This window comes from Lepidochelys kempii, chromosome 7, assembly GCF_965140265.1.
Source record: "Lepidochelys kempii isolate rLepKem1 chromosome 7, rLepKem1.hap2, whole genome shotgun sequence".
NCBI lineage: Eukaryota > Metazoa > Chordata > Testudines > Cheloniidae > Lepidochelys > Lepidochelys kempii.
Genome location: NC_133262.1, coordinates 89626559 through 89653049, shown reverse-complemented (window position 1 = coordinate 89653049; position 26491 = coordinate 89626559). Strand labels below are relative to the sequence as shown.

Genomic DNA, 26491 nt, shown 5'->3' with positions numbered 1-26491 from the left:
GGTGAAACTATTGTAACAATTGCATGTATTACAATATAAATCAATGGGAAATTGTGAAGTGTTCCTTTTGTAAGTAACCGACTAGGACTATCTGTAATACACACTAATGCTATACATACCCTCCTTTCAAAAGCTTAGCAAAAAAAAGTTTTTGCAGGTTTTGCAGCATGTTCTTGAAAGTCAACAGATGTTTTCTTTCTTGAATTGAGAAGGGAAGTTAGTCAAGGGCATCTTACTAAGAACACCCTATTTCCAGCCTTCTCCAGTTTAAACCATGCAGAGCCTACTCCAGTTTAAACCATACAGTGACTGCATTAGCTGATCTCACCACACAAGGAGATAGGTGACCTCTTGGAATCTAAACAATTTAAATGCTTTATAGATCAAAAACAGCACTTTGAATACACTTTGAATTACACCCAGAATGAATTGGAATCCATTGCCAGCCTCTGAGCAAGGTGTGGTATGATTTCTGTAATAGGCACTGCAAAGCAAGCAGCTTTCTATATTCTTCACTTCCATGCAGAGCACATAGCACTAACCCAAAAGGAAAAAATAGTAATCTTAGGTATCTGATACCAGAACATCCAGAAGGAGTTTGATAGCCACATGAACCCAGGTCACAAACAAGGGATCCAAAACAGCCTTCTCTGTTTCTTCTTCTTTGTTCCTCAACCTACAAGCATGTCCTCATGCCTCCCTGTGTTGTGTCTGAGCACTAATCCAAGACTTCGTTGTACAGATGTGTTGAACAGGTGGGCCAAGGAATAGAAACCCTTTGAATGCCATATAAAAGAACCCTCAGAGCTGATGAGTAGTAACACAGTATTACTCCTGATATCTTTCAAAAAGAAAGAATCAGCTAATGGAGAAACCATCTATCCTGCAGTGTGTATTGACAATCAAAGAACACGTTGTGGTTAATGGTTCTGAAGACAGCAGATGGACCAAAAAGTCTTCATAGACATTTGAACTTCATTCACCACTAGGAGGAAATTATCAGCCAACACAACTAATTCTGTTCTCTGTGCCATACCCAGACTTAAAACCTAAAATCACTTGGTCAAGGAGACTAAAGGAATTCCAATACGGTGTTCATCGTGGCTTCAATAATGGCAACAATTTGCTATCTATTCTATTACTTCAGTCATCATTTTGACAAAGCTTAGTATGCCAATTGGTAAAAGACCAAGGTTTATTGGCCCATTTTGTTAAAATTCAATTTCCTTACACTGTCTTGAACGATGAAAAAACTAACCAGGTAGAAACCCACACAGAAGAGGTGTAACATCTTGTCAGTCCCAACATTTCATACGCTGACATTTCTGAGTAAAAAGCTGCAGTGCAGCTCCTCCTGCTCAAGCTTCCCAGCCTCAGCTGTCATTCTGTAAATGTAACTCTTAATCACACCCTACCATTACCTTTAAATGTTTAGCTTAAAGGCATCTATTAATTGGAATTGGTGTGAAGTTTTTCAGGAAGGTCATTTATGTTGCATGCTATGGTTTCCTACCATGGTTCAGAACTGAAGTACCCAAGCAGAATTTTATATTCAAGTGTCAGCAGTCCACCAGGTCAGCTAGTGTGAGCTCTGCAACAATATCCATACCCAATTATTACTGCCTAAAATGGTCATGTACGTTGTAACCTGATGTCATGTAGAGCAGACACTAGGGGATGGATTTTCAACAGTGCTGTGCTCTCACTTCTACAACTGATGCCAAAGGAAGCTGTTGGGTGCTCAGCATCTGAGAATCTGGATCTGGGATTGAACAAAGTCTCTTATCCAAAAACCCTCTACAAGATGTATAAAATACTTTCTGTAAATATCTTTGACTACAGGACTTGGCATATAATAATTGAGGAATAAGTAAAAACAATGCAAGCCAGCTCAGTTTTAATTTAAAATCCAGAAAATGAAAACTGATGATCTTAACATAAAAATGGAATTAGTAGCTCTGATCCATAGCCTCTTACAAACTTTGCTATAGATATGTTTGAATTGATAAACACTAGGTACTTCTCTTGCTGTCTTTATTAGTTTGCTGCATACCTTTTGAAATCCCATCTGAACTGGTTATGTACAACTTCACTCCTTCAGTTCTTAACCACTAGTCTGAAAATTAGTTACTATGCAGGGGTCCCATCTCCGTTCTCTGAACAATAATTTCAGTTGAATTTTGGGGTATGCAAGTAATTAAGTATTAGCATTCATTAGGGACAGATAGAGTGAGTACATCTAAGAGCATTCCAGCTTTGCCTTATGTAGCACCATCTCAATACCTGCAGTGTTTCCTATGAGAAATACCTAGGCAATAACATAGATGTTGACAAAATGTGATATTATCTAAGGCAACTGGAAAAAATAGTGTTCACTGTAAATAGTTCAGGAGAAAACATGAATGTGCCTGAATGGGCATTGCCAGTCTGCTATAATGATGAGACAGCCTGCTAGAGGAGTCCATGAGGTGGGAGGCGAGAGTCCATTTGCTTTTACATGTCTGGCCAAGAAGAACCTTGTGGTTCAGAAACCCATCTCTAAAGTCCAAGGAGAATCGGTACCATTTGTTTCTAGATAGCAGTTCCAGAAGATCCCTGGCCTTCAAAAGCTCCTCAGACACTGGAGGGAAGGGGGGAAAGAGAGGGATATCCAATTTCTCCTGCTCTTTGGGGAGAATATCTACAGAAAACAGGGAAGTGAAAGAGGTTGGGATTAGGTTCTCCAGCAAGTGTGTTGAATTTTGTGACCTTGACGGTGTCACTCCCGTAGTTAGCATGAACTGATGCCTTTCCTTTTAAGATCTTACTTTATGAGCTTGCATTCTAATTTTTCTTTTTCTGAAGATAACAGATTTTTCTTTATAAATTAACATTACATCCAGAATAACGTTTATTCTGTTTTACATATTTTCAGACTTTGCCTTCTCCACTTTTAAGCAATCAACAAAAATAAGGTTTTTTTCTACTTGCAGCCTTCTGAAAACATTGTATGTAAAAAGTTAGAAAAATATTAAGCCTTGTATCACCCCAGTTATTATCTTTCTACTACATATCTTTTTCTTCATGACCACTTTTTTCTTATCTCTTTGCTAATGCTGTAGTCCTTGCCTATGTTATTCTTTTTGAATTTAGCCAAAATTTTCAAACATGGTTGACTGAATATGGGTTCTGGTGCCTAATTGAGGATGCTCATACTTGAAAATATTGGTCTTTGTAAGTAAATGTGTTGTATAATATAATATCAAAAATTTTCCTGAAATCCAGCTAAGTCTATTGTTTTTTCCTCATCTATCAATTTGATAATATCAATAGAAGAGTTATTCATGATTTTTTATATATCAAGTTAATTATCCAATACATTTGAGTTATACATTTATAATGTTGCACATTTCATAATCTTATCCATCTTCATAATCTCGTTCCTTATCAGTGTATCATCATCATCTCACATCTCAAAATCCTCATAAAATCAGGCTCACAGATCAATAATTGTTTTTTCTATCCCGTTTCATAAATATATTCTTTCTACATTTTTATAAACTTGTCCATCACTGTGGTATCTGAGCATCTTCCACAATGTAAATACAAGCTAACTGTATTACCACCCTCCAGTCATTTAGAAGCACCCTGGTCCTTTCTGAGCTATCATAAATCCTTTCTAAAGGCTTTCTGTTTACTAAGATATTTAATTTTGTAATTCTGGGATATAATTTGTTTGGGACTTGTGTTTTATCAACATTTCTCATTGTCTAATTATCTGCTCCATTGCAGTGAAAAAGCTTTAGACATTTCTTCCTTCCTTCACCCTTTTATGTTGTGAACTTCATTTTGTTTAAATACCCTAAGCTTTTGACAGTAGGACTATTTAGTTCATTGAGATTGTTTGTCTGATACAACATACACAAAGCCATTTCTCTTATCTGCTTAAGAAACAGGCTTCATAAAGGTTTTTTTTCTACAACTTAGACTGCAATGGATCTATTACCTTCATTGTAGCAAAGTTTTTGCAGAAGATTCTGTGTTCTAAAAGGGAAAATACTTTCATTAAAAATGTGGTGTGCTAAATTCTGTCCTAATTCTGATTTCGGTGAAATTTCACAGTGCAAAATTTTGGACAGCTATCTTTTGTAGGAAATAATACTCTATCAGTTCATTCTTTCTGATTCTTCTTGTGAGAATGGTAAAGCTGGAATAATGAATGTCTGTAATACATGGATATCAAAGCAATAATTTCTGTCCCATCTTTTTACTTTGGTCCACAGTATAGTAGCAGCAGTGTACCTCCATTAGAAACAGTGTTTTGCAGAAAAAATACTGTGAATGACAGAAGCTTGCGCTTACATTTTAAAAACCCTTACATTTGCCAAAATGTATTTATTACTGGAACAGCAAGCACTTAATTACTCTGAACACTTCTGCATCATTATTTTTATAGATTGGATGGGATTCATATATTTAGATGTTTGCAAAAGCCTTTGAAAATTACTGTCAGTATCTAAGTGATCCAAAGCCCATTGAATTCAATGGAAAGGGTCTCATTGATTTCAGTAGGCTTTGTAACAAGTACTAATTGTATATGTTATTTATCTCGTGATTTAATAAGTGGCCAGTTGTGCCTCAATTAGTAATTAATAATACACAGTTGATTTATATATATTTCATTAATATTTAATAAATGATGACTGATTCTGTCTACTTTAAGAACTTACTATAAACCATGTCACAGAACACATTAATTTTAAGCTCATATAGGGAAAAATTCTGGTAAACACATGCTCAAAAATGTTCACTGGGAGTTTCACATGAGAAGGAGATTTGGCCCCAAATATGATACTGTTGCTATTTGGTATGGAGCATATTATAAACTAACATAAATAGTGTTAATGTTTTGTTAATTTGGGGATTTATCCTAGGAGTATTTAGCAGCCACAAATGCCATAAACAGCAATGGGAATTACAGATGCTTCACTCCCTTGCAGGACTGAGGACTCACAGGAGCCCAATTCTGTGAGGTGCTGAGTACCTTTAACTACTTTGATGTGCAACAAGAACAGTCAGTACCTCTCAAGACTGGATTTACTCCACCTGCATAGAACCAGACTTTATATGGCTGGAATATTGACCACTTAGCGAGGTGAAATCCAGCTCAGGTCCAGAGTCCAGGACTGCAGCACTGCCTCTTTCACCCCTACCCTAGCATTAGGTTGCTAATATGCGCCACAATCTGTGGCCATGGTACTCAAAACAAGTATAATTGGGGACTGGGACTTTGGGATCTTTGGTCCCTCCCTGGACCGTTTCTGGGTTACCCCTTGGCTTTCCACACTGGACTATATGGGGCTGCCAAGAACGATCTGTGCCTCATGTGAGTGTGTGCACACCCATGTGTGGCTGTCCTGCCAGCAAACCCCCAGCACAGTCCTTGTGGAAGGTTTCTGCGATGCAGAGAGCCTTCTGTTGGCTCTCTACACTATGGGAGGATTCTATTTCAGTGATCTAAAAAAGGCCTGAACCCACATCTACCCAGGCAAAAATGACTGATTCATTTAGGGTACACTTTACCCTGTATAGAGGGCCCACCCAAAGCCTATACACCACTCATCTCCCACATACATTCTGTTCTGACAGCTAAAGTGGAATGTAAATGATTGGCCTTGGGCTGGCCCTTTGCACAGGATGAATTTCATCCATAATTTGCTGCTTCTACTAGCCCTCTCTCATACAAGTATTGTTAAAATGAAGAGAACATAGAAGCCTAATATGTCACTTAGTATGGTTATAAAAATATTTTAAATTGGCATTTAATTAGAAGAATAATGTATTTATCAGAGAAGTTTTACAATGGTGTTAACATTTAAATCTAAAATAGGATTGGAAATGTTAATCAAAGTTAATGAAGAGCGGGGTGGGGGAGGGTTTAAACTGTAACACTTGAAAAAAATCAGATGAAATTTATTTCAAGTGGTTTAAAAGATAATTTAAAACATAATCCAATGTGAACACATCTCTGTGCTCACTCTGAAATGAACATGATTCACATGAAGGAAAAATAGTCTGATGGGAGCAGAGACGAGGGACCCGGGTCATGACCAGGGACCACAAATGGTAGTGGGTATAAGCCACCTTTTTAATGTTTTTGTTTACTGCTGCTTGGCAATCAGAACCAAGATTTTCATAAATAAGACCCTAAGATTAGTCTCCTATATCCTGATTTTGGCTCCTAAATAAATGGGCTAATTTTCAAGAGTTTGGAGCATCTAGTAGCTCTCATTGAGGTGAACTGGGAGCTGCTGGGCAATAAGCAATTTTGAAAATCAACCTAATTATTTAGAATCCAAAATTTAGATTTAGGAGCCTACATTTAATTTTTGTGCTTGAAAACTTTGGCCCAGGGATTGTGGCCCACTCAAGTGTGCATAGAAGCTGCACTTAGAAGAAAGTGAGAGCAGGGGCAGCCAAGAAGACAAGCCACTCGGAAGAGTTTGTAGCATAGTTTCATTTAGCTGATCCCCAATATGAATTTTTGAGAAGATATTCACATTTCACCTTATACAGGAAAGGCGTAGCTTCAAAATGTTTATTCCATGTAGCTTCCTGTTCTGTAACCATTGAATGTCTCAATTATACCCAAGGAGACATAGAGAAATAAGAATTCGCTGTGTATGCTACTTTTATGATGATCAATCCTGAAGAGTTATGCTTATTAAGCTAAAATTGGTAGTTAAGAACTACAGTACAAGATTGAGTCCATATTGATTATAAATAATAAAGTTGTTTGGCTCTCGTGGAACCTTGTTGATTAACTGACTTTATGAAATAAACTAACTTTATTAATTAAACAATAGTTCTTTTCCATTTTATATTGCAGTGTTCCAACATTCCAGAGTCTTCCTGAAGAGATACTCAGTAAGCTTGCAGATGTCCTAGAAGAGGTAAGTGATTTTAATTCTTGAGGATAGTATGAGGTCCATGGCCTGTAGGCCCTCTTGTAGGAAAATCTTCTAGGCTCTCTTCAGAATTCACAGCTTCACAGTTTTGTTCCAGATCATGGTTATCTGTTCCATTATTTAGACATAATGAGCTTGGTTAAACCCTGAAGGTGCAGATAGTGAAACTTGCATCTTTCTACATTCACTGGAGGACAATATCAGCCTTGGAGGAGGGTGGTAACCGTATGTCTATTGCCCTCCCGTTGAGATTACAGCAGGGTAGGGCAGACATGTCCAGATATAACAGATGCCCTGCTGGAAGGGTCTGCCCAAGAGCTATACCAAATTAATTTTTTTCCTAGATGAAATCCTGATTCTGCTGAAGTCAATAGGATTTTTGCTACTAACTTCAGTGAAGCCAGGATTTTACTGCTGCCCCCTTCACATCTTTCTGGTCTATGCTCGCTGACTCTGGCCCTCCCAAGTGGAGTGGGGATTGTGGCCAGCCTGCTCCACTGCTCCCATCCTCTGGCAGACTTTCCACCACGGGGTCAGTAGCCTAAATCAGGCTCAGCATACAGATTTGGCTCATTTAGTCTGAGAGGGAGATCAGTGATCATTTAGGAAACTTATCTTGGAAGTTTCTTTGCTAATTTAGGGCTTTAGCCTGCAAGTTGTTGAGTGTTTTCAACTCCCAAAGCGGTTAGTACATTCTAGGAATCTGGCCATTTCAATACTCTCTTGGCTTATGAATTTGTTTTCACTTTCCTTCTGCTTTGTACATGTGCCACACAAAATATATTTTGATTTAGTCTTTGTATAAAAACTAGCAATAAGACATTTGATATATTTAGTGACATGCTTTTAATGAGTCCTTAACAGGACTTGCAGCATTTTGGGGTTCCTGTTTGCTCTCATAAAATTAATTTAAAATAATTACATTGCATATAGCATAGTTTGTATTTGCCTACTTAACTGCCCATTTTGCACATCAGAATTACACACTTCTGTATATTACAGGCACAATTAATGAGACCATTACAAATTTAACTTGTATGCTTTAAATGTTTGATTTTTTTTTTCACAACTTGACCAACAAAACCAATAGTATAGCCATGTAGCAAAAGAATGAAGGCATAATACTTAAATAGTCATGAAAAAAGCTGATTTTTAACTTCCTTTTAGTTCTGCAACCTCTATTAATATGCTGTTACTTTTCCTTTGCTTTCTTTTGTTTAATATGTGAGAAAATTTTGCAACCTCTGTTTTTATTAGAAATCTAAGCAAAACATACATTTGTCAGGCACAATAAAGTAATCATGGGGCATTTTTATTTCCTGTCTTGCTGCCAGAGAAATGTTTGTGGTATTTTGAAAAATAGCCATAATAATTCAGAATGCTGTAAATAAACCTGTGCCAAATTAAATCTGTGTATATCAAAAATACATGCTTAACTGGAAATAGTTTAATTTATTTGGATCATGTTAACAATATTAAACTCTATACATCAGTTTTAAATGAAAATATGTAAAGTCAATAAAATACTTTTCTAGCTACACATTAGCTGTCAGGAAAAAAAAAAACATGATGAACAAATGAGATACAAAAATATAAAAGTAAGTATTCCTGGGAACACTTATCTAGCATTACTTCTGTTAATTTTACATTTATGAGTAAAACTAGCAAGATTTGACTCTTTAGTTTTATGTTGATCTCTTGAGTTATAAGAAAATAGCTATCAAGAAAAAGGGTGAAGTATAGAAACAAGCTGAATCCTAACTGGAAAAAATAAAAGAGACACAAGTTGCATAACATTAATGGAAATGATGTTAGTGCTTTGGTAGGAGAATATATCTTTTTCTTTTTAAAGTGGTTTGCCCTGTGTAACCAATACCTGTATGGAGCCAATTATTTAATGCTAGACTGTACACTCCTCTATCAAGATAACTGGTTAATTGCATCTAGTCTGTACTAGATGATCCATTAGAGGACTTTCCAACAGACATTTTTATATTTCCTAAGTGGCCTAAGTTTGCTTTTCACTGTGTTATTCTTTGTTTTCATGTAACAAATTCTTCATAAACTATAGAATTACCTGTAGTACTTACTGCAAGGCTGTATACTTAATGTTTTACAAAATCAAACATATGTAAATGAATTAACAAAGTAATTGTATTTTTATCTTAGCTTTTACTCTAACAAAAATTGAATGAAAGTGACTGACTTGGTACAGTGTGAGGCAGGGAATAATCTCACTCTTAATGTCACAATTTAATACACTGATTCTTCTTAAGAAACTCTGTGAATCATAGAATCATAGAATATCAGGGTTGGAAGGGACCCCAGAAGGTCATCTAGTCCAACCCCCTGCTCGAAGCAGGACCAATTCCCAGTTAAATCATCCCAGCCAGGGCTTTGTCAAGCCTGACCTTAAAAACCTCTAAGGAAGGAGATTCAACCACCTCCCTAGGTAACGCATTCCAGTGTTTCACCACCCTCTTAGTGAAAAAGTTTTTCCTAATATCCAACCTAAACCTCCCCCACTGCAACTTGAGACCATTACTCCTCGTTCTGTCATCTGCTACCATTGAGAACAGTCTAGAGCCATCCTCTTTGGAACCCCCTTTCAGGTAGTTGAAAGCAGCTATCAAATCCCCCCTCATTCTTCTCTTCTGCAGGCTAAACAATCCCAGCTCCCTCAGCCTCTCCTCATAACTCATGTGTTCCAGTCCCCTAATCATTTTTGTTGCCCTTCGCTGGACTCTCTCCAATTTATCCACATCCTTCTTGAAGTGTGGGGCCCAAAACTGGACACAGTACTCCAGATGAGGCCTCACCAATGTCGAATAGAGGGGAACGATCACGTCCCTCGATCTGCTTGCTATGCCCCTACTTATACATCCCAAACTGCCATTGGCCTTCTTGGCAACAAGGGCACACTGCTGACTCATATCCAGCTTCTCGTCCACTGTCACCCCTAGGTCCTTTTCCGCAGAACTGCTGCCTAGCCATTCGGTCCCTAGTCTGTAGCTGTGCATTGGGTTCTTCCGTCCTAAGTGCAGGACCCTGCACTTATCCTTATTGAACCTCATCAGATTTCTTTTGGCCCAATCCTCCAATTTGTCTAGGTCCTTCTGTATCCTATCCCTCCCCTCCAGCGTATCTACCACTCCTCCCAGTTTAGTATCATCCGCAAATTTGCTGAGAGTGCAATCCACAACATCCTTCAGATCATTTATGAAGATATTGAACAAAACCGGCCCCAGGACCGACCCTTGGGGTACTCCACTTGATACCGGCTGCCAACTAGACATGGAGCCATTGATCACTACCCGTTGAGCCCGACAATCTAGCCAGCTTTCTACCCACCCTATAGTGCATTCATCCAGCCCATACTTCCTTAACTTGCTGACAAGAATACTGTGGGAGACCGTGTCAAAAGCTTTGCTAAGATCAAGAAACAATACATCCACTGCTTTCCCTTCATCCACAGAACCAGTAATCTCATCATAAAAGGCGATTAGATTAGTCAGGCATGACCTTCCCTTGGTGAATCCATGCTGGCTGTTGCTGATCACTTTCCTCTCATGCAAGTGCTTCAGGATTGATTCTTTGAGGACCTGCTCCATGATTTTTCCAGGGACTGAGGTGAGGCTGACTGGCCTGTAGTTCCCAGGATCCTCCTTCTTCCCTTTTTTAAAGATTGGCACTACATTAGCCTTTTTCCAGTCATCCGGGACTTCCCCGGTTCGCCACGAGTTTTCAAAGATAATGGCCAATGGCTCTGCAATCACAGCCGCCAATTCCTTCAGCACTCTCGGATGCAACTCGTCCGGCCCCATGGACTTGTGCACGTCCAGCTTTTCTAAATAGTCCCTAACCACCTCTATCTCCACAGAGGGCTGGCCATCTCTTCCCCATTTTGTGATGCCCAGCGCAGCAGTCTGGGAGCTGACCTTGTTAGTGAAAACAGAGGCAAAAAAAGCATTGAGTACATTAGCTTTTTCCACATCCTCTGTCACTAGGTTGCCTCCCTCATTCAGTAAGGGGCCCACACATTCCTTGGCTTTCTTCTTGTTGCCAACATACCTGAAGAAACCCTTCTTGTTACTCTTGACATCTCTGGCTAGCTGCAGCTCCAGGTGCGATTTCCTGCCTGTGCTTCCTCCCGGTATCCCGCTTTCCCACTTACCTCAGGGCTTTGGTCTCCTTCCCCCGGTGAACCTAGTTTAAAGCCCTCCTCACTAGGTTAGCCAGCCTGCTGGCAAAGAAGAACGCAGCACAGGTGCACTATATTTTTCCAATACCTTCTAAAAGAGCTGTTAGCTAAAACCCAGAAACTAAAGACCTGTATTTGTTATCCAAAGCAATTGTGGAAATGTTAGGAAGACAGTGAGAAAATGACCATGTATGATAACATGACCACACCTTTAAAGTTGATAGAAAAATTAAAATTACTTATTTAGCAGAGATAAATTGAATGTGAATTAACAAAACATGAGTGCAATTCTCCTCTGTCTTCTAGTGGTTTCACACTAATGTAACATCACTGCAGTCGCTCATGATTTATACCAGAGTGAAAGCAGAACCAGGCCCATTGACTTGAATGTGAGCAGATTTGAGCCCCAATTAATAATTGTGTTGTAGTTTTGTCATCTAATTTATTCATATTAACTAGGTAAATTTTATCTTTACCTGTACAGATAGAATTTGACTACAAATGTTGGGTGTAACCCGTGTACTTGAAATCAATTCTGCTCTGTTACTAACCCAACATAGTTTAGAGCAGTCTCAAAGCTTCAAACTGCACCAACTGGTAGTGGCCCCCAAGGGCAATTATAACAACTGGGGATCACCAGAGAACACTGCATTCTAGACAACCCTTGGCATCTCCTTAAAGAGGCAGAGAACCAGAATTTTAGCTAGCTAGCTGATTCATACCAACTTTCTGCCCTTTTCTGATGCTAGGGTGATGAAAAGTGGCTAGAACAGAGCAAAGGAACTGTTCTGTTTTTTTTTTAATTAAAATGATTATATTCATATATTTTTTGAAAATGTATGAGACTGAAATTTTTATTACCATTTTTCAAAGTGTTTGGTCACAGCTGAATTTTTTTTTCATTTATTTCAAAACCTGAGAACCTTTATGTTTTCAGGGTTTGATGTATGTTGTTTTAAACTAAGTCACAGTTGTCTGTGTTGAAGCAGTTCTTTCTGGTCTCTGACTTTATTGGGTTATTTATCCTTGGGCTTGCCAAACATGCTAACTCTGTCAATAAGTAAGATGTGTCTGTGGCTTATATGAGACTGATTTTTTCTTTTGAGCATTGTGGCTGTGCATATCATCTTCTAGTTGGTGGTTGTTTATCTATAATAATAAAATATATAGATATTTTCTATATGAAAAATGCTGTACATATTATCAAAAAGACATATGGCTGACTTTTTAACATGACCAGTAAATGTCAAATAGGATGCATAAGTGTATTGTGAGTCTGAATCATGTTGGGATTTTCCATTTGGCTTATCCATAACATCTCATCCAGTTCTGGGAGTACATTTCATCTAGTTCTCTGGGAGTCCAAAAAACTTAGTTCAATTCCAACTCATCACTCAGGTTACTTTAGGCAAGGATCAGATGTAAGGGGTTTAGGTACATAGTGATATCACAATTCCAATTCATGTTATACATCACACAGTTTATATACATTTTTCCTAACTACTAAAATCTGAATTTCTTGAATCTAATTGGTTTGGACATTGTATGGATTATGTAGGAACCAGTTCTTTATGTCCTTCCCTTATCTGCATTTTAAGTTTATCAGTTATCCCACTTATCTCAACTTGCCCTGGAGATATTGTCTCCAGCAAATGGTCTGTCACACCCTTGTTTACAGATTCACTCAAAATCGTATGGCCTGTCCACCTTTGTTTACAGTTTAATCTTTCACTCAAATTTCACGTATGTCCAGCAAGATCTATGATGACAAACTGGCACCCAAAGACTGGCTTATGAACTCTACCAGAACTACTATACAAACAATACACCACAATATAAACTGTGCTTCAATGGGCATGCCAGCCCATGACTTCTTCCTACCCGTCTCCACTCCAAATTGACCAAGATTTTAGCAGTAGGAATAGACCTGAATGGGCAGATTAAAGAGATGTAAAAAAAAAAAAAAAAGTGGTGACAGGATTGTCAAGAGCCTGGACAGGAGCGGGAAGGAGAATAGATAAAGATTCTCCATGGTTGTCTGCCTACATATCTACATCAGCTATATAGTCTTGTGTTTGCCTGCTACCAATGTAAAATCTACTGTCCAAATAAACTGTGTTGCACCGAAGGAAACTATAAATATTCAATTGCTATAAATATTCATTGACTATAAAAATTATGTACAAAAAGAGGGAAATTCAGTGAAAAATGAAGTGGTTCACAATAGTTCTATAGATAGGACAGACATTTAAAAGTCCTTCAATATATAAAGCTGAAACACCTCATGTAAATATACTGGAACCACCCCACCCCACCCACCCACCCTTTTGTTGCGGGAGTTCCAGTATATTTACATGTTTTTATAGGAAGTCTCTGTTTTAATAGTTTCTGTTTCCCTTAGCATATTACAAATTTGCATCACTTAGTTTTCCCTCATCATACAGTTAGTAACTCACTTAAATTAATTTATGAAGAAGACAGATGATTTTTCCTATTTAGGAAACTTTAAAAGAAAATGTAATAAACAGTTCCTTTTTAAAAATATGCATAACCAGTGCTTGTCTTCTAGCAATTCTTTACCATGTATGTGATTTGGAAACAGAAAAGGAATCTGTGATGAGCTCTAAATCAGCTCTATTGAAAATGTTAGAAAGTACTTTGAAGAGCCGTGTAATATGCATAGCAATTTACTGCAATTGGTGTGATCTGCAAACAAAAAATGACTCTGTGATGAACTGCAAATGAGTTGCCTACTATCAACATTTTGAATTCTATTCACAAAATATTTAAGGTATTAAAACATCCCTCATATTATGGTAAACTGGGAAAATGTTTTTGAAAACTGATCTCACTTTCTTCGTTAGTTATACCTGTAAAACAATCTACCAGAAGTTATCTCTGGTCTCTTGGTTTGTGGAGCAGGCCAACTTCATACCACCACTCAGTATCTTATCTCTGTTTCCCTTCTTTCCACCCCCTTGCTCCCACATACACCCATATACCTCATGCTGAAGCCTACCCAAGTTACCGGAAGTCCTAGTACCATAACAGTCTGTATAGCCTCTCAGTAGAGGCCTATTTTCTGGAGGGCTTCAATCTTGAAGACAGTGAAAATTTTAGCCTTGTATACTCGTGTTTTGGTGGGAAGAGCAGGGGGAAACTTTGACTCAGCAAATACTACTTTACTTCCTGGCTGAGCTGTGGCACAACCCAGAGAAACATAATCCTTAGTAGTTCCCCCAAAGAGTTGTACTAGACCTGTGCTGTTCCACATATTCATAAATGATCTGGAAAAAGGGGTAAACAGTGATGTGGCAAGATTTGCAGATGATACAAAATTACTCAAGATAGTTAAGTTCAAAACCGACTACTAAGAATTACAAAGGGATCTCATTAAACTGTGTGACTGGCCAAGAAAATGGCAATGAAATTCAGTGTTGATAAGTGCAACATAATACATAATCCCAACTATATATACAAAATGATGGGGTCTAAATTAGCTTGTGCCACACAAGAATGAGATCTTGGAATCATTGTGGATAGTTCCCTGAAAATGTCCACTCAATGAGCAGCGGCACTCAAAAAAGTGAACAGAATGTTGGGAATTATCACTTGATGAATTGCCCTGTTCTGGCGACTGTTGGAAGATAGGATCCTTGGTTAGATAAACCATTGGTTTGACCCAATATAGCCATTCTTATGTTCTTACGATGTACACAACATCACACTAGTCTAATCTCCAGGTGCTGAAGGCATGGATCACAATAGTTATCTTTAGTTGCTTCACTTAAAATCTTGTTCATCTTTTTGGTGATTGTTTTTTGGTTAATACTTCTTTTTAAACAAAAAGCTGATAGAACTGACTAACACAGGACAAGATCTGAAAATGATCAAACAAACACAGTGAGCTGTGTTTATTAAAGATGGACCGTGCTTCTGAATTACTGACATAGTTTGCTGTAATGTTAAAAAAAAAAAACTACATCATTCAGTTTAATGATATTTCTGTTAATTGCTCAACATTCTCACCTAGCTTTTCCTAATTAGAAGCCTGATCCAAGGAAACATGAGACTTTCCATTGACTTCAACACACTTTGTATCAAGCCTTTCTTCCTCCCCGTCTCCCCCCACTTCTACAATGTAACATTAATACATAGCACAAATTCTCATGATTACAGTGTTTAACTGAAACATAAAATTCTGAATATAGTTCCCCCCGCCACTTCCTGGGCAAAGTTATACATGAACACTGTCAAGGTTCCTCCCCCACTCTGAACTCTAGGGTACAGATGTGGGGACCTGCATGAAAACTTCCTAAGCTTACTTTTACCAGCTTAGGTTAAAACTTCCCCAAGGTACAAATTAATTTGTCCTTGGAATATCCACTGCCACCACCAAACTATAACTGGGTTTACTGGGAAACGTAGTTTGGACACGTCTTTCCCCCCAAAATCCTCCCAACCCTTGCACCCCACTTCCTGGGAAACGTTTGGTAAAAATCCTCACCAATTTGCACAGGTGACCACAGTCCCAAACCCTTGGATCTGAGAACAATGAAAGAGCATTCAGTTTTCTTACAAGAAGACTTTTAATAGAAATAGAAGTAAATAGAAGTAAAGGAATCACCCCTGTAAAATCAGGATGGTAGATACCTTACAGGGTAATTAGATTCAAAACACAGAGAATCCCTCTAGGCAAAACCTTAAGTTACAAAAAAGACACACAGACAGAAATAGTCATTCTATTAGCACAGTTCCTTTCTCAGCCATTTAAAGAAATCATAATCTAACACATACCTAGCTAGATTACTTACTAAAAGTTCTAAGACTCCATTCCTGTTCTATCCCCAGCAAAAGCAGCATATAGACAGACACAGACCCTTTGTTTCTCTCCCTCCTCCCAGCTTTTGAAAGTATCTTGTCTCCTCATTGGTCATTTTGGTCAGGTGCCAGCGAGGTTACTTTTAGCTTCTTAACCTTTTACAGGTGAGAGGATTTTTCCTCTGGCCAGGAGGGATTTTAAAGGGGTTTACCGTTCCCTTTATACTTATGACAAACACAGATTAGAACAAGAAAGATACATAGTGCTTGTGCTTAGCATTTCCTGGTTTTGCAAATATTTAGTGCTCTCTCTCCCTGCGATCTCTTTCGTGGTGAATGCTAAGGGTCAAATCTCAGGTATCAGGCAATCAGGTATCTGTAATTCTCTGCTCTTCAATGCATCATGTCACAATTACCTTCTAAGTTTAGAACCCATTGATATTACTGCATGGCACAGAAGATGATGCCTTAAGCATATTTAAATAATAACCTTAGGGGGAAAATGGATGTGAGAGAAATTTCAAATAAATAAGGGGAGAGGGTCTTTCTGGAAGCAGCAGCAGCAAAACTGCTTTCTCCATTTTAATTCTAAAAGATAAAATATGGCATTTGCTCAAACGAAGTTACTGTAGCTTATGGGCATTGTTGTTGCCAAAGGAGGCTGTGGATTATAGTTAGAGCTGGGCTATTCGTGGGAAAGATTATTTCTAAACGTTTTGTCAGATTATGGAAATATATTTCAATTCTCCATGTTTGCATTCCTTTGTTAATAGCTTTTCATGAACATGCCTCCAAATTAAGTTTTGTTTGTACAAATGGGCAAGGAAAAACACAATTTGGTCCCAATCCAAATTTTTTATGACTAATCAAAATATCGTAGTAAGTGGTAGTGCAAATAGTTTATTAGCCATCTAAGGTAAGACTTCTAAATTAAATATTAGCACCATGTAGCAGAGCAGCAGCCACCCACCTCATTGCACATGGAAGCAGGGGCAGCCCTAGACTCGCTGCCAGCAACTGGTGCCCTAGGCAAACCATGCAATCGGCACCTCCACCCCCAAAGTCCAAGGGCAGATCTAGGCTGAGGTTTTTGGTAAAGTGGGAAACATTTTGCCCCTTTTTTTCCTTTTAATGTTTTTTAAGCTCTTTTTTTTTTTAAACAGAGGCTTAATTATTCGGTTTGTCCGTCCGTCTATCCAACCAGTGTTTCTGAGATCTGATAAAAGAGAGAGACAAAATTTTCAGAATAGATTTGTACATGACAGCTAGATGATATTTCAATCCAATTTCAAATAAAATGCATTAAAAATGTTAATTATAATTTTTATTATTACAAATCCACAATCATCCATTATGCTATCCTGCTTTAACTGCCATTACCAGCACATCCAATATAGAAAGAAATAAGAAAACTCTACAATGAACTTTAACATGTTTTTACGAAACGCTCCGAATAAAATACACTCTGTGCTCTTAAAACATGACTTTTCTTGCTTTAAGTTTTGAAAATTCAGTCACTAGTTCTTTTAGATCCAGTTTTCCAGCTATTTCATGCTCTATTGCCATTGTGGCAAGTCCAAGAAGTCTCTCTTGCACCATTGTTGAATGCAGATATATTTTTATCAATTCTAACTTTGAGAAGCTACGTTCCCCATTAGCTATGGAAACTGCAAAGTTAAAAGAATGCGTAGACCTATAAAAATGTTTGGAAAACTGTCTGTGAATTTATTTTCACAAACAAACTTCAGTACTTCTTCAAGAGTGGAATGTTTCTTAAGTCGTCTTGAAAAAAAGTCTGAACCTTACTACACAAATCTGTAGCATCAATGTCTTTTGAATTTTCATGAGTCAATACCGACTCCAGTTTTACACAAAATTCTCTTATCCGTTTTGCTGTTTTCTTTTGCAAGCTTTGGATATCATATAGAAATCGAAATACTAACTCTAGCTGTTGCATCTGTTGAAAACTTTCGTCAACAGAGTGAATAGCAGTATCAAGGACTGTGAAGTAGAAATTCACTTTCAACCTTTGTTTTGGGTTATGAATGGGTGTGTCTCATCCTTCATATGAAAATGCTGTTTCTTTTGCCGAATGCGAACTGGCTCTGGTTCAAATTCTGTTGGAAAGTCTATTTCTTCAGCAAGCTCGAGAGAATCTACCAGTGTTCTTTTGAACCGTTCATCACTTCTGAATTCCTCCAGAATATTTTTAGTTTGCTGCAGTTTTTGAATAGCAGAATGTATGTTCAAGTTCTTTTCCTGAAGCTGCTTACTAGTGATGTTAATCTCAAAAAGGATATTAAAATGAGTGAAGTCACAAATTTTAACTTAGAAAGGCCATTTGCAAGAGCTTCTGCATCTGAACATGCCGTATTGCCAGATGATCCAGTAAAAGTAGTATCATCAGAAATTCCAATTAGGGCATCATAAACGTTTCCAAGTTCATCGTGAAGAAGCTTCAGAGCATCAATGCAGCTCCCCCATCTTGTCTGACTAAGTGGTTTCACAGTTAGAGAATTCAGATGGTGAGTCTGAATATTGCTCGGGCATGTAGGAATGAAATTAGGAGGGCCAAATCGCACCTGGAGCTGCAGCTAGCGAGAGATGTTAAGAGTAACAAGAAGTGGTTCTTCAGGTGTGTTGGCAACAAGAAGAAACCCAAGGAAAGTGTGGGCCCCTTAATGAATGAGGGAGGCAACCTAGTGACGGAGGATGTGGAAAAAGCTAATGTACTCAATGCTTTTTTTGCCTCTGTCTTCACGAACAAGGTCAGCTCCCAGACTGCTGTGCTGGGCATCACAACATGGGGAATAGATGGCCAGCCCTCTGTGGAGAAAGAGGTGGTTAGGGACTATTTAGAAAAACTGGACGTGCACAAGTCCATGGGGCCGGATGAGTTGCATCCGAGAGTGCTAAAGGAACTGGCGGCTGTGATTGCAGAGCCATTGGCAATTATCTTTGAAAACTCGTGGCGAACCGGGGATGACTGGAAAAAGGCTAATGTAGTGCCAAGCTTTAAAAAAGGGAAGAAGGAGGATCCTGGGAACTACAGGCCAGTAAGCCTCACTTCAGTCCCCGGAAAAATGGAGCAGGTCCTCAAAGAATCAATCCTGAAGCACTTACATGAGAGGAAAGTGATCAGGAACAGTCAGCATGGATTCACCAAGGGAAGGTCATGCCTGACTAATCTAATCGCCTTCTATGATGAGATTACTGGTTCTGTGGATGAAGGGAAAGCAGTGGACCTATTGTTTCTTGACTTTAGCAAAGCTTTTGACACGGTCTCCCACAGTATTCTTGTCAGCAAGTTAAGGAAGTATGGGCTGGATGAATGCACCATAAGGTGGGTAGAAAGTTGGCTAGATTGTCAGGCTCAACGGGTAGTGATCAATGGCTCCATGTCTAGTTGGCAGCCGGTGTCAAGTGGAGTGCCCCAGGGGTTGGTCCTGGGGCCGGTTTTGTTCAATATCTTCATAAATGATCTGGAGGATGGTGTGGATTGCACTCTCAGCAAATTTGCGGATGATACTAAACTGGGAGGAGTGGTAGATACGCTGGAGGGCAGGGATAGGATACAGAGGGGACCTAGACAAATTGGAGGATTGGGCCAAAAGAAATCTGATGAGGTTCAGTAAGGATAAGTGCAGGGTCCTGCACTTAGGACGGAAGAACCCAATGCACAGCTACAGACTAGGGACTGAATGGCTAGGCAGCAGTTCTGCGGAAAAGGACCTAGGGGTTACAGTGGACGAGAAGCTGGATATGAGTCAGCAGTGTGCCCTTGTTGCCAAGAAGGCCAATGGCATTTTGGGATGTATAAGTAGGGGCATAGCGAGCAGATCGAGGGACGTGATCGTCCCCCTCTATTCGACATTGGTGAGGCCTCATCTGGAGTACTGTGTCCAGTTTTGGGCCCCACACTACAAGAAGGATGTGGATAAATTGGAGAGAGTCCAGCGAAGGGCAACAAAAATGATTAGGGGACTGGAACACATGAGTTATGAGGAGAGGCTGAGGGAACTGGGATTGTTTAGTCTGCGGAAGAGAAGAATGAGGGGGGATTTGATAGCTGCTTTCAACTACCTGAGAGGTAGTTCCAGAGAGGATGGTTCTAGACTATTCTCAGTGGTGGAAGAGGACAGGAAAAGGAGTAATGGTCTCAAGTTGCAGTGGGGGAGGTTCAGGTTGGATATTAGGAAAAACTTTTTCACTAGGAGGGTGGTGAAACACTGGAATGCATTGCCTAGGGAGGTGGTGGAATCTCCTTCCGTAGAAGTTTTTAAGGTCAGGCTTGACAAAGCCCTGGCTGGGATGATTTAATTGGGTATGGGTGCTGCTTTTGAGCAGGGGGTTGGACTAGATGACCCCCTGAGGTCCCTTCCAACCCTGATATTCTATGATTCTATGATTCCATGAGTCAGAATCTCCCAACGTTGTGTTGAGCCTGAGAAAAACACATAAACATGTTGCACCAGGTCAAAGAGACTGCTTGCCTCCAAACAGCATCTAGCAGCATCATTGACAACCAAATTCAGAGAATGCACACTGCAAGGAGCTAAAAAGGCCCTAGGATTGATTTCCATCATTCTCCTTTGCACACCATTGTCTGTACCCTTCATATTACTCCCAATTATCATAGCCCTGGCCACGTACGTTTTCAACAGATAATGACATTATTTCAAGCTCTTGTAGAATAGTTTCAGTCATAAATGCTCCAGTCGTCTCCTTCAGTGGAACAAAACCCCAAAAATGTTCCTTTATGAGCACTTCAACATTATCTTCATCTGCAGACCTTTCCATATGCACAAAATGAATGATTGTCGTCATTTGTTCAATATGACTCACATTGGTGTACAGTCCAGTATTATTGAAAAGTATTTTGCAGAATGGGCAGTTTCTACAATTTTCTTTTTAATGGTATTTGCTAGGATTTGAATCAGTTCATTCTGCATATTTTTTCCTAAGTAATAAACCTGTGTTTCATGATCAGTTATTTTATGTAGATGCTCCTTCATGACTGGATCAACATAGCTAGGTATTCAACAAATTTTAAGAAGTTTCCGTTACCTGGAGTGTATAATTTTTCATTTCTACCGTGGCCGCGGAATGCTAAATTTTGCCCACCAAACTCTCACTAAAGCAATCAGATGCTCTAATATTTGCTGCCAATATTCTTCTTTTTCCTTGGTCACACGTAAATTTTCTTCATCAATAGTTTTTCCTTTTTTCAATTGTAATTCAAGTTCTTTCCAATTTTGAAAACATTCCAAATGTTCTGTACTTCTTTCATGTAAAGAGAGAATTGAAGATACGTTTTTCCAGTCCTTCGAACCATTTTCAGTAAGTGATGTACCAACTGCTTGATTTCTAAACAACTTGCAGCAAAAGCAAAACACAGAATCCTTCAACACTGAATATTGTAACCAGTTTCAATCAATTTCTTCCACATTAATAAGTTTCCTCTTGTATGCTGAGCAGAGAATTTTCTTTTATTTCCATCCTTAGGGAAGGGAAATTCATGAACTTGTTCAGGTCCATGTTACATGAGAATTTGCTGCACACTGTCATCACATCTGGGCCATGAAGCTGGGTCCTCATACTGTAACTTGTTTGTAACTTCCTCAGCCTTTCTTCCTTCTACTTCATTTACTTCAATTACCACATGTGTCTCTGAAGATGAATAAATTTTCTCCACTTCCATATCAGTCTGATGCTCTGAGCTGCCTTCATCTAGAAGTAAGTTTCCATCATCTTGAGTTTCCAAATTGAGTTTTTGTGGATGTGAGCTACCCTCATCGCAAAGTAATGTACCTTCATCTTGATGTTCCAAACTGCTTCCATGAGGATGTGAGCTAACCTCCTCTCCAAGTAAAATTCTTCCATCTGGATGCTGTGAACTGCTTCTATCTTTATTTGGATTAAAGAGAAGATATTTCAGGAAGGATCCCTGCTGTTTTGCTTGGTCCTTTTCCTTTTCAGCCTTTCATTTACGATACTCAGCTCCTGAGGGTTTTCTTTTTCCTCTTTCTGCTATGGGACATTTGAATATTGTTATGTATTATGCTCCTGACTGCAAGCATTATAGCGTTAAGAATGGCTGACACACCCACCTCAGGGTTGACGATTTAAACCACATTGCAGCCATCCCAACATGTCTTTTCACTGCTTAAAGGTTCAGTGAGTAGTAACATACACTCACTTACCTATTAAAACAGTTAGTTACAGCATTTACATGGAAACAAAATGACCTTTTTTGACGTAATAACCTTACACCAGTTGTTTGGAAAGTAATCCCCTTCCTCATGGTTATCTGCTTGGAGTGTGACGTCATCACTTTCATAGTCTATTAAGCGTTAACACTGTTACTTTTCTTTAATGGACCTTATTTATTACATGTGAACCAGTTATAACAAAGAAAAGTTCATAATTATACAGCCCAATAATAACGCTAAGGTTTAATAATGGTTATTATTGGAAATAGCCCAACTTGATTGTCATGCACATTGTGTAAAGAGTTGTCACTTTGGATGGGCTATCACCAGCAGGAGAGTGAATTTGTGTGGGGGGGTGGAGGGTGAGAAAACCTGGATTTGTGCTGGAAATGGCCCACCTGATGATCACTTTAGATAAGCTATTACCAGCAGGACAGTGGGGTGGGAGGAGGTATTGGTTCATATTCTCTGTGTATATATAAAGTCTGCTGCAGTTTCCACGATATGCATCTGATGAAGTGAGCTGTAGCTCACGAAAGCTTATGCTCTAATAAATTGGTTAGTCTCTAAGGTGCCACAAGTACTCCTTTTCTTTTTGCGAATACAGACTAACACGGCTGTTACTCTGAAACCTGAAATAATGGTTAAAGATACTCACATTTTGGATTTATAATGCTGAAGGACATTATTCTTTATTCTTTGGCACCAAGAAACACTATTTTCCAAAGTATTCACTCGATTCTTAACCATCTACCTGAGACATGTGTTAAAATGACAGTTTGACATATATCAACTCGCAATATCTCCGCTCTGCATGAATTTCTGGCTATGCGACCTTGATGTATATTCGAGTTAGGTGTCACTAGCATTGCAGCTCTTGCTGCTGGCAGATGTGTTTAATTGTGACTGAGTTATTGCTTATCAAAATTACAGAGTGGGTCATCTTGACCCTACGCCACAAATTAAAAAACAATTTCGCTAAAATATTATTTATTCTTGCAATAAATAAAAGATTTGACATATTAATAAATACTCAGAAATGTAGAGATATGAATTATAATTCATATTCCCTCCGTACACACAGGGGAATTGAATAGTGACATCTTCATTATTTTATTTGTATTTTTTCATCTTTCTCTTTTTTTCATTTCATTTTTTTCAGTTTGATTTTTTTCCTCTAATTTGGCTCCCAATTTAACTTGGCACCCTACGCAACCACCTAGTTCACCTATATGGATGGGCCGCCCCTGCATGGAAGTATATAAAGAGAGAGATTCTAGTTCACCACTGGTTACTGGGCTGTATACAAGAAATTACTGGATGAATTTCTGCAGTCTGTATTATGCAGGAGGTCAGACTATATGATCATATCGGTCCCTTCTGGTCTTAAAACTTGAGAATAATTGACTGTGTAGAAGATCTCACAACATCCTGTTTCTTCGGGAGCTTACTCCTCATTAGCATCAGTCCCAGTGTGTTCTGATCTGACCTGATTTGAAGTTAGGCATATTATGCTTCCTTTTCCACAGCAGAATGCAAATGTTAATGAAATTCACTGCAATTTCCCCATGCCAAATATATAAGAAAAAAGGGGATAACTTAATAGGGCCACTTCTCTCAGGCATTTTCCGTTCTTACATATATATGAACGTGCAGGTGAATTCAACTCTCATGTACTTATATGTCACAAAAAACAGAGAGAGAAACAAAGCTACAACTACACTGAATACAAAAAAACAAAGACATTTGGGGGAGAAAGGAAAAACAGATATTTTCTCTGCAGCAGATCACTGTGGTCTGCTGCAAGCAGAAGTGCCATGGTGTGGTGATTTAACTGTGCTGGTGATGCCCATTTTAGAACTTACCCTGGTGCCTGTATTGGACTAAAAAGGATAATTTGGCACACCCTTTCCTCCCCTCAGTTCTCTTCTCCCACTGTGAGTAATGATGACTATTAAAGAAATAGAACCATTCTTACTTAGCACAGCAGAGGGACAGATTTCTTTAAATTTCCCTTGGGCCACAGCTACAGCACTGATCTGCAGACACTTGTGGGGATCTGCTCATGAATGTCTACCCCACAACTAATGTTTTGTTTTATTTTGTTACCATGGTGAGTGGTAACAGAAATTTGGAGATCAACAATCCAATAATATACTTGTAAGGTGAAAAATCCAAGTTTGTTCACAAGCAATTTGCAAAGTAAAACAGAATTTCATCAGAAAAATGGTTCAACTATTCAGTTTGAGCTATAATTATAGCATAATCCCCTTTTATTTTAATTTAGCAAACTTTGTTAATTAAAACCAACATTGAAGACACACTGCTACAGTGAAAATTCATTAACAAGTTGATTATGGGATTTCATAGAATCATAGAATAACAGAGTTGGAAGGGACCTCTGGAGGCCATCTAGTCCAATCCCCTGCCCAGAGCAGGACCAATCCCAACTAAATCATCCCAGCCAGGGCTTTGTCAAGCCTGACCTTAAAAGCTTCTAAGGAAGGGCATTCCACCACCTCCCTAGGTAACACATTCCAGTGTTTCACCACTCTCCTAGTGAAAAAGTTTTTCCTAATATCCAACCTAAATCTCCCCCACTGCAACTTGAGACCATTACTCCTTGTCCTGTCATCTGCTATCACTGAGAATAGTCTAGATCCATCCTCTTTGGATCCACCTTTCAGGTAGTTAAAAGCAGCTATCAAATCCCCCCTCATTCTTCTCTTCCGTAGACTAAACAATCTCAGTTCCCTCAGCCTCTCCTCATAAGTCATGTGTTCCAGTCCCCTAATCATTTTTGTTGCCCTTCGCTGGACTCTCTCCAATTTCTCCACATCCTTCTTATAGTGTGGGGCCCAAAACTGGACACAGTACTCTAGATGAGGCCTCACCAATGTCGAACAGAGGAGAACTATCACATCACTCAATCTGCTGGCAATGCCCCTACTTATATACCCCAAAATGCCATTGGCCTTCTTGGCAACAAGGGCACACTGTTGACTCATATCCAGCTTCTCGTCCACTGTCACCCCTAAGTCCTTCTCTGCAGAACTGCTGCCTAGCCATTCGGTCCCTAGTCTGTAGCGGTGCATTGGATTCTTCTGTCCTAAGTGCAGGACTCTGCACTTGTCCTTGTTGAACCTCATCAGATTTCTTTTGGCCCAATCCTCCAATTTGTCTAGGTCCCTCTGTATCCTATCCCTACCCTCCAGCGTATCTACCACTCCTCCCAGTTTAGTGTCATCCGCAATCTTGCTGAGGGTGCAATCCACACCATCGTCGAGATCATTAATGAAGATATTGAACAAAACCGGCCCCAGGACCGTCCCGTGGGGCCCTCCGCTAGATATCGGCTGCCAACTAGACATGGAGCCATTGATCACTACCCGTTGAGCCTGACAATCTAGCCAACTTTCTACCCACCTTGTAGTGCATCTATCCAGCCCATACTTCTTTAACTTGCTGACAAGAATACTATGGGAAGCTTACTGTGGGATTTGACTTGTTAGCTCCTTTTTAAAAAGTAACTTATTATTTTTGGGATTACTATGCCCGCCGTAGCACGGAGGAAATGAAAAACAGAGAATCTGAGTGAGTAATTGAGTTATTGATTCAGGGATTGGTCACCTAAGCTGTACCCAGATATACTTGTTTTGTTCTGTGAGAACTGAGTGAAAAGTCTGATTTGCCCCAAGCATTACTAACTGCTCTAGAAACAGAAACAGAATTCAACCAGGTAATGTCTTGCATGAATAATTTGGATGGAGAGTTTGAGATAATGGAGCAGCATGTCTCACACACAGAAACTGATCTGAAAACCCAAGACAAATAAGGGTGAATGCTTATTTTAACTTATTCAATAGCATGGTGAAGAACAATAAGGGAGAGTACTGCCATTTACAATAGAGGTGCTGGAAAGTCAAGTTATGTCTTATTTCTGGACTACTGATGGAGAAAAGAGGGACAACCTTATTGCTTTTTTTTGAAAGAGTGAATATCACATTCTGCAGCTACAAATTGAGGATGATCTGTCTCAGCAAAGCATATAGATTTCTGTAGGGAAACAGCAGTGAGGGAACTATAAATGGGTGAACCAATAGCTGCAAAATCTTTGATCTACGAAATAAGGGTAGGATTTTCAGAGGAGTATAATCCCAGTAGAGGAAATGTCATAGTCCTTTTTTCACAGATTTAAACTCAAGCATTCAGACTTAAAAAAGAAGCTCTAGCTTCAGGATGTGATAGGTGGGATAAGTCTGTACTGAATTATGAACTCCAGTTTTTGTTATATGTTGAGCACATGTCTT

The 26491-nt window shown here is 39.1% G+C and overlaps 1 protein-coding gene across 3 annotated transcripts in view; it reads left to right on the top strand.

Moving 5' to 3' along the window:
• Nucleotides 1–26491, top strand: part of PRKG1 (protein kinase cGMP-dependent 1) — a 901242-nt gene that overhangs the window by 626782 nt on the left and 247969 nt on the right. For all 3 annotated transcript variants that reach the window (XM_073353692.1, XM_073353693.1, XM_073353691.1), the window contains one exon: nucleotides 6869–6932. In XM_073353692.1, the coding sequence (XP_073209793.1) occupies nucleotides 6869–6932 (64 nt within the window). The remainder of the gene's footprint in view (nucleotides 1–6868; nucleotides 6933–26491) is intronic.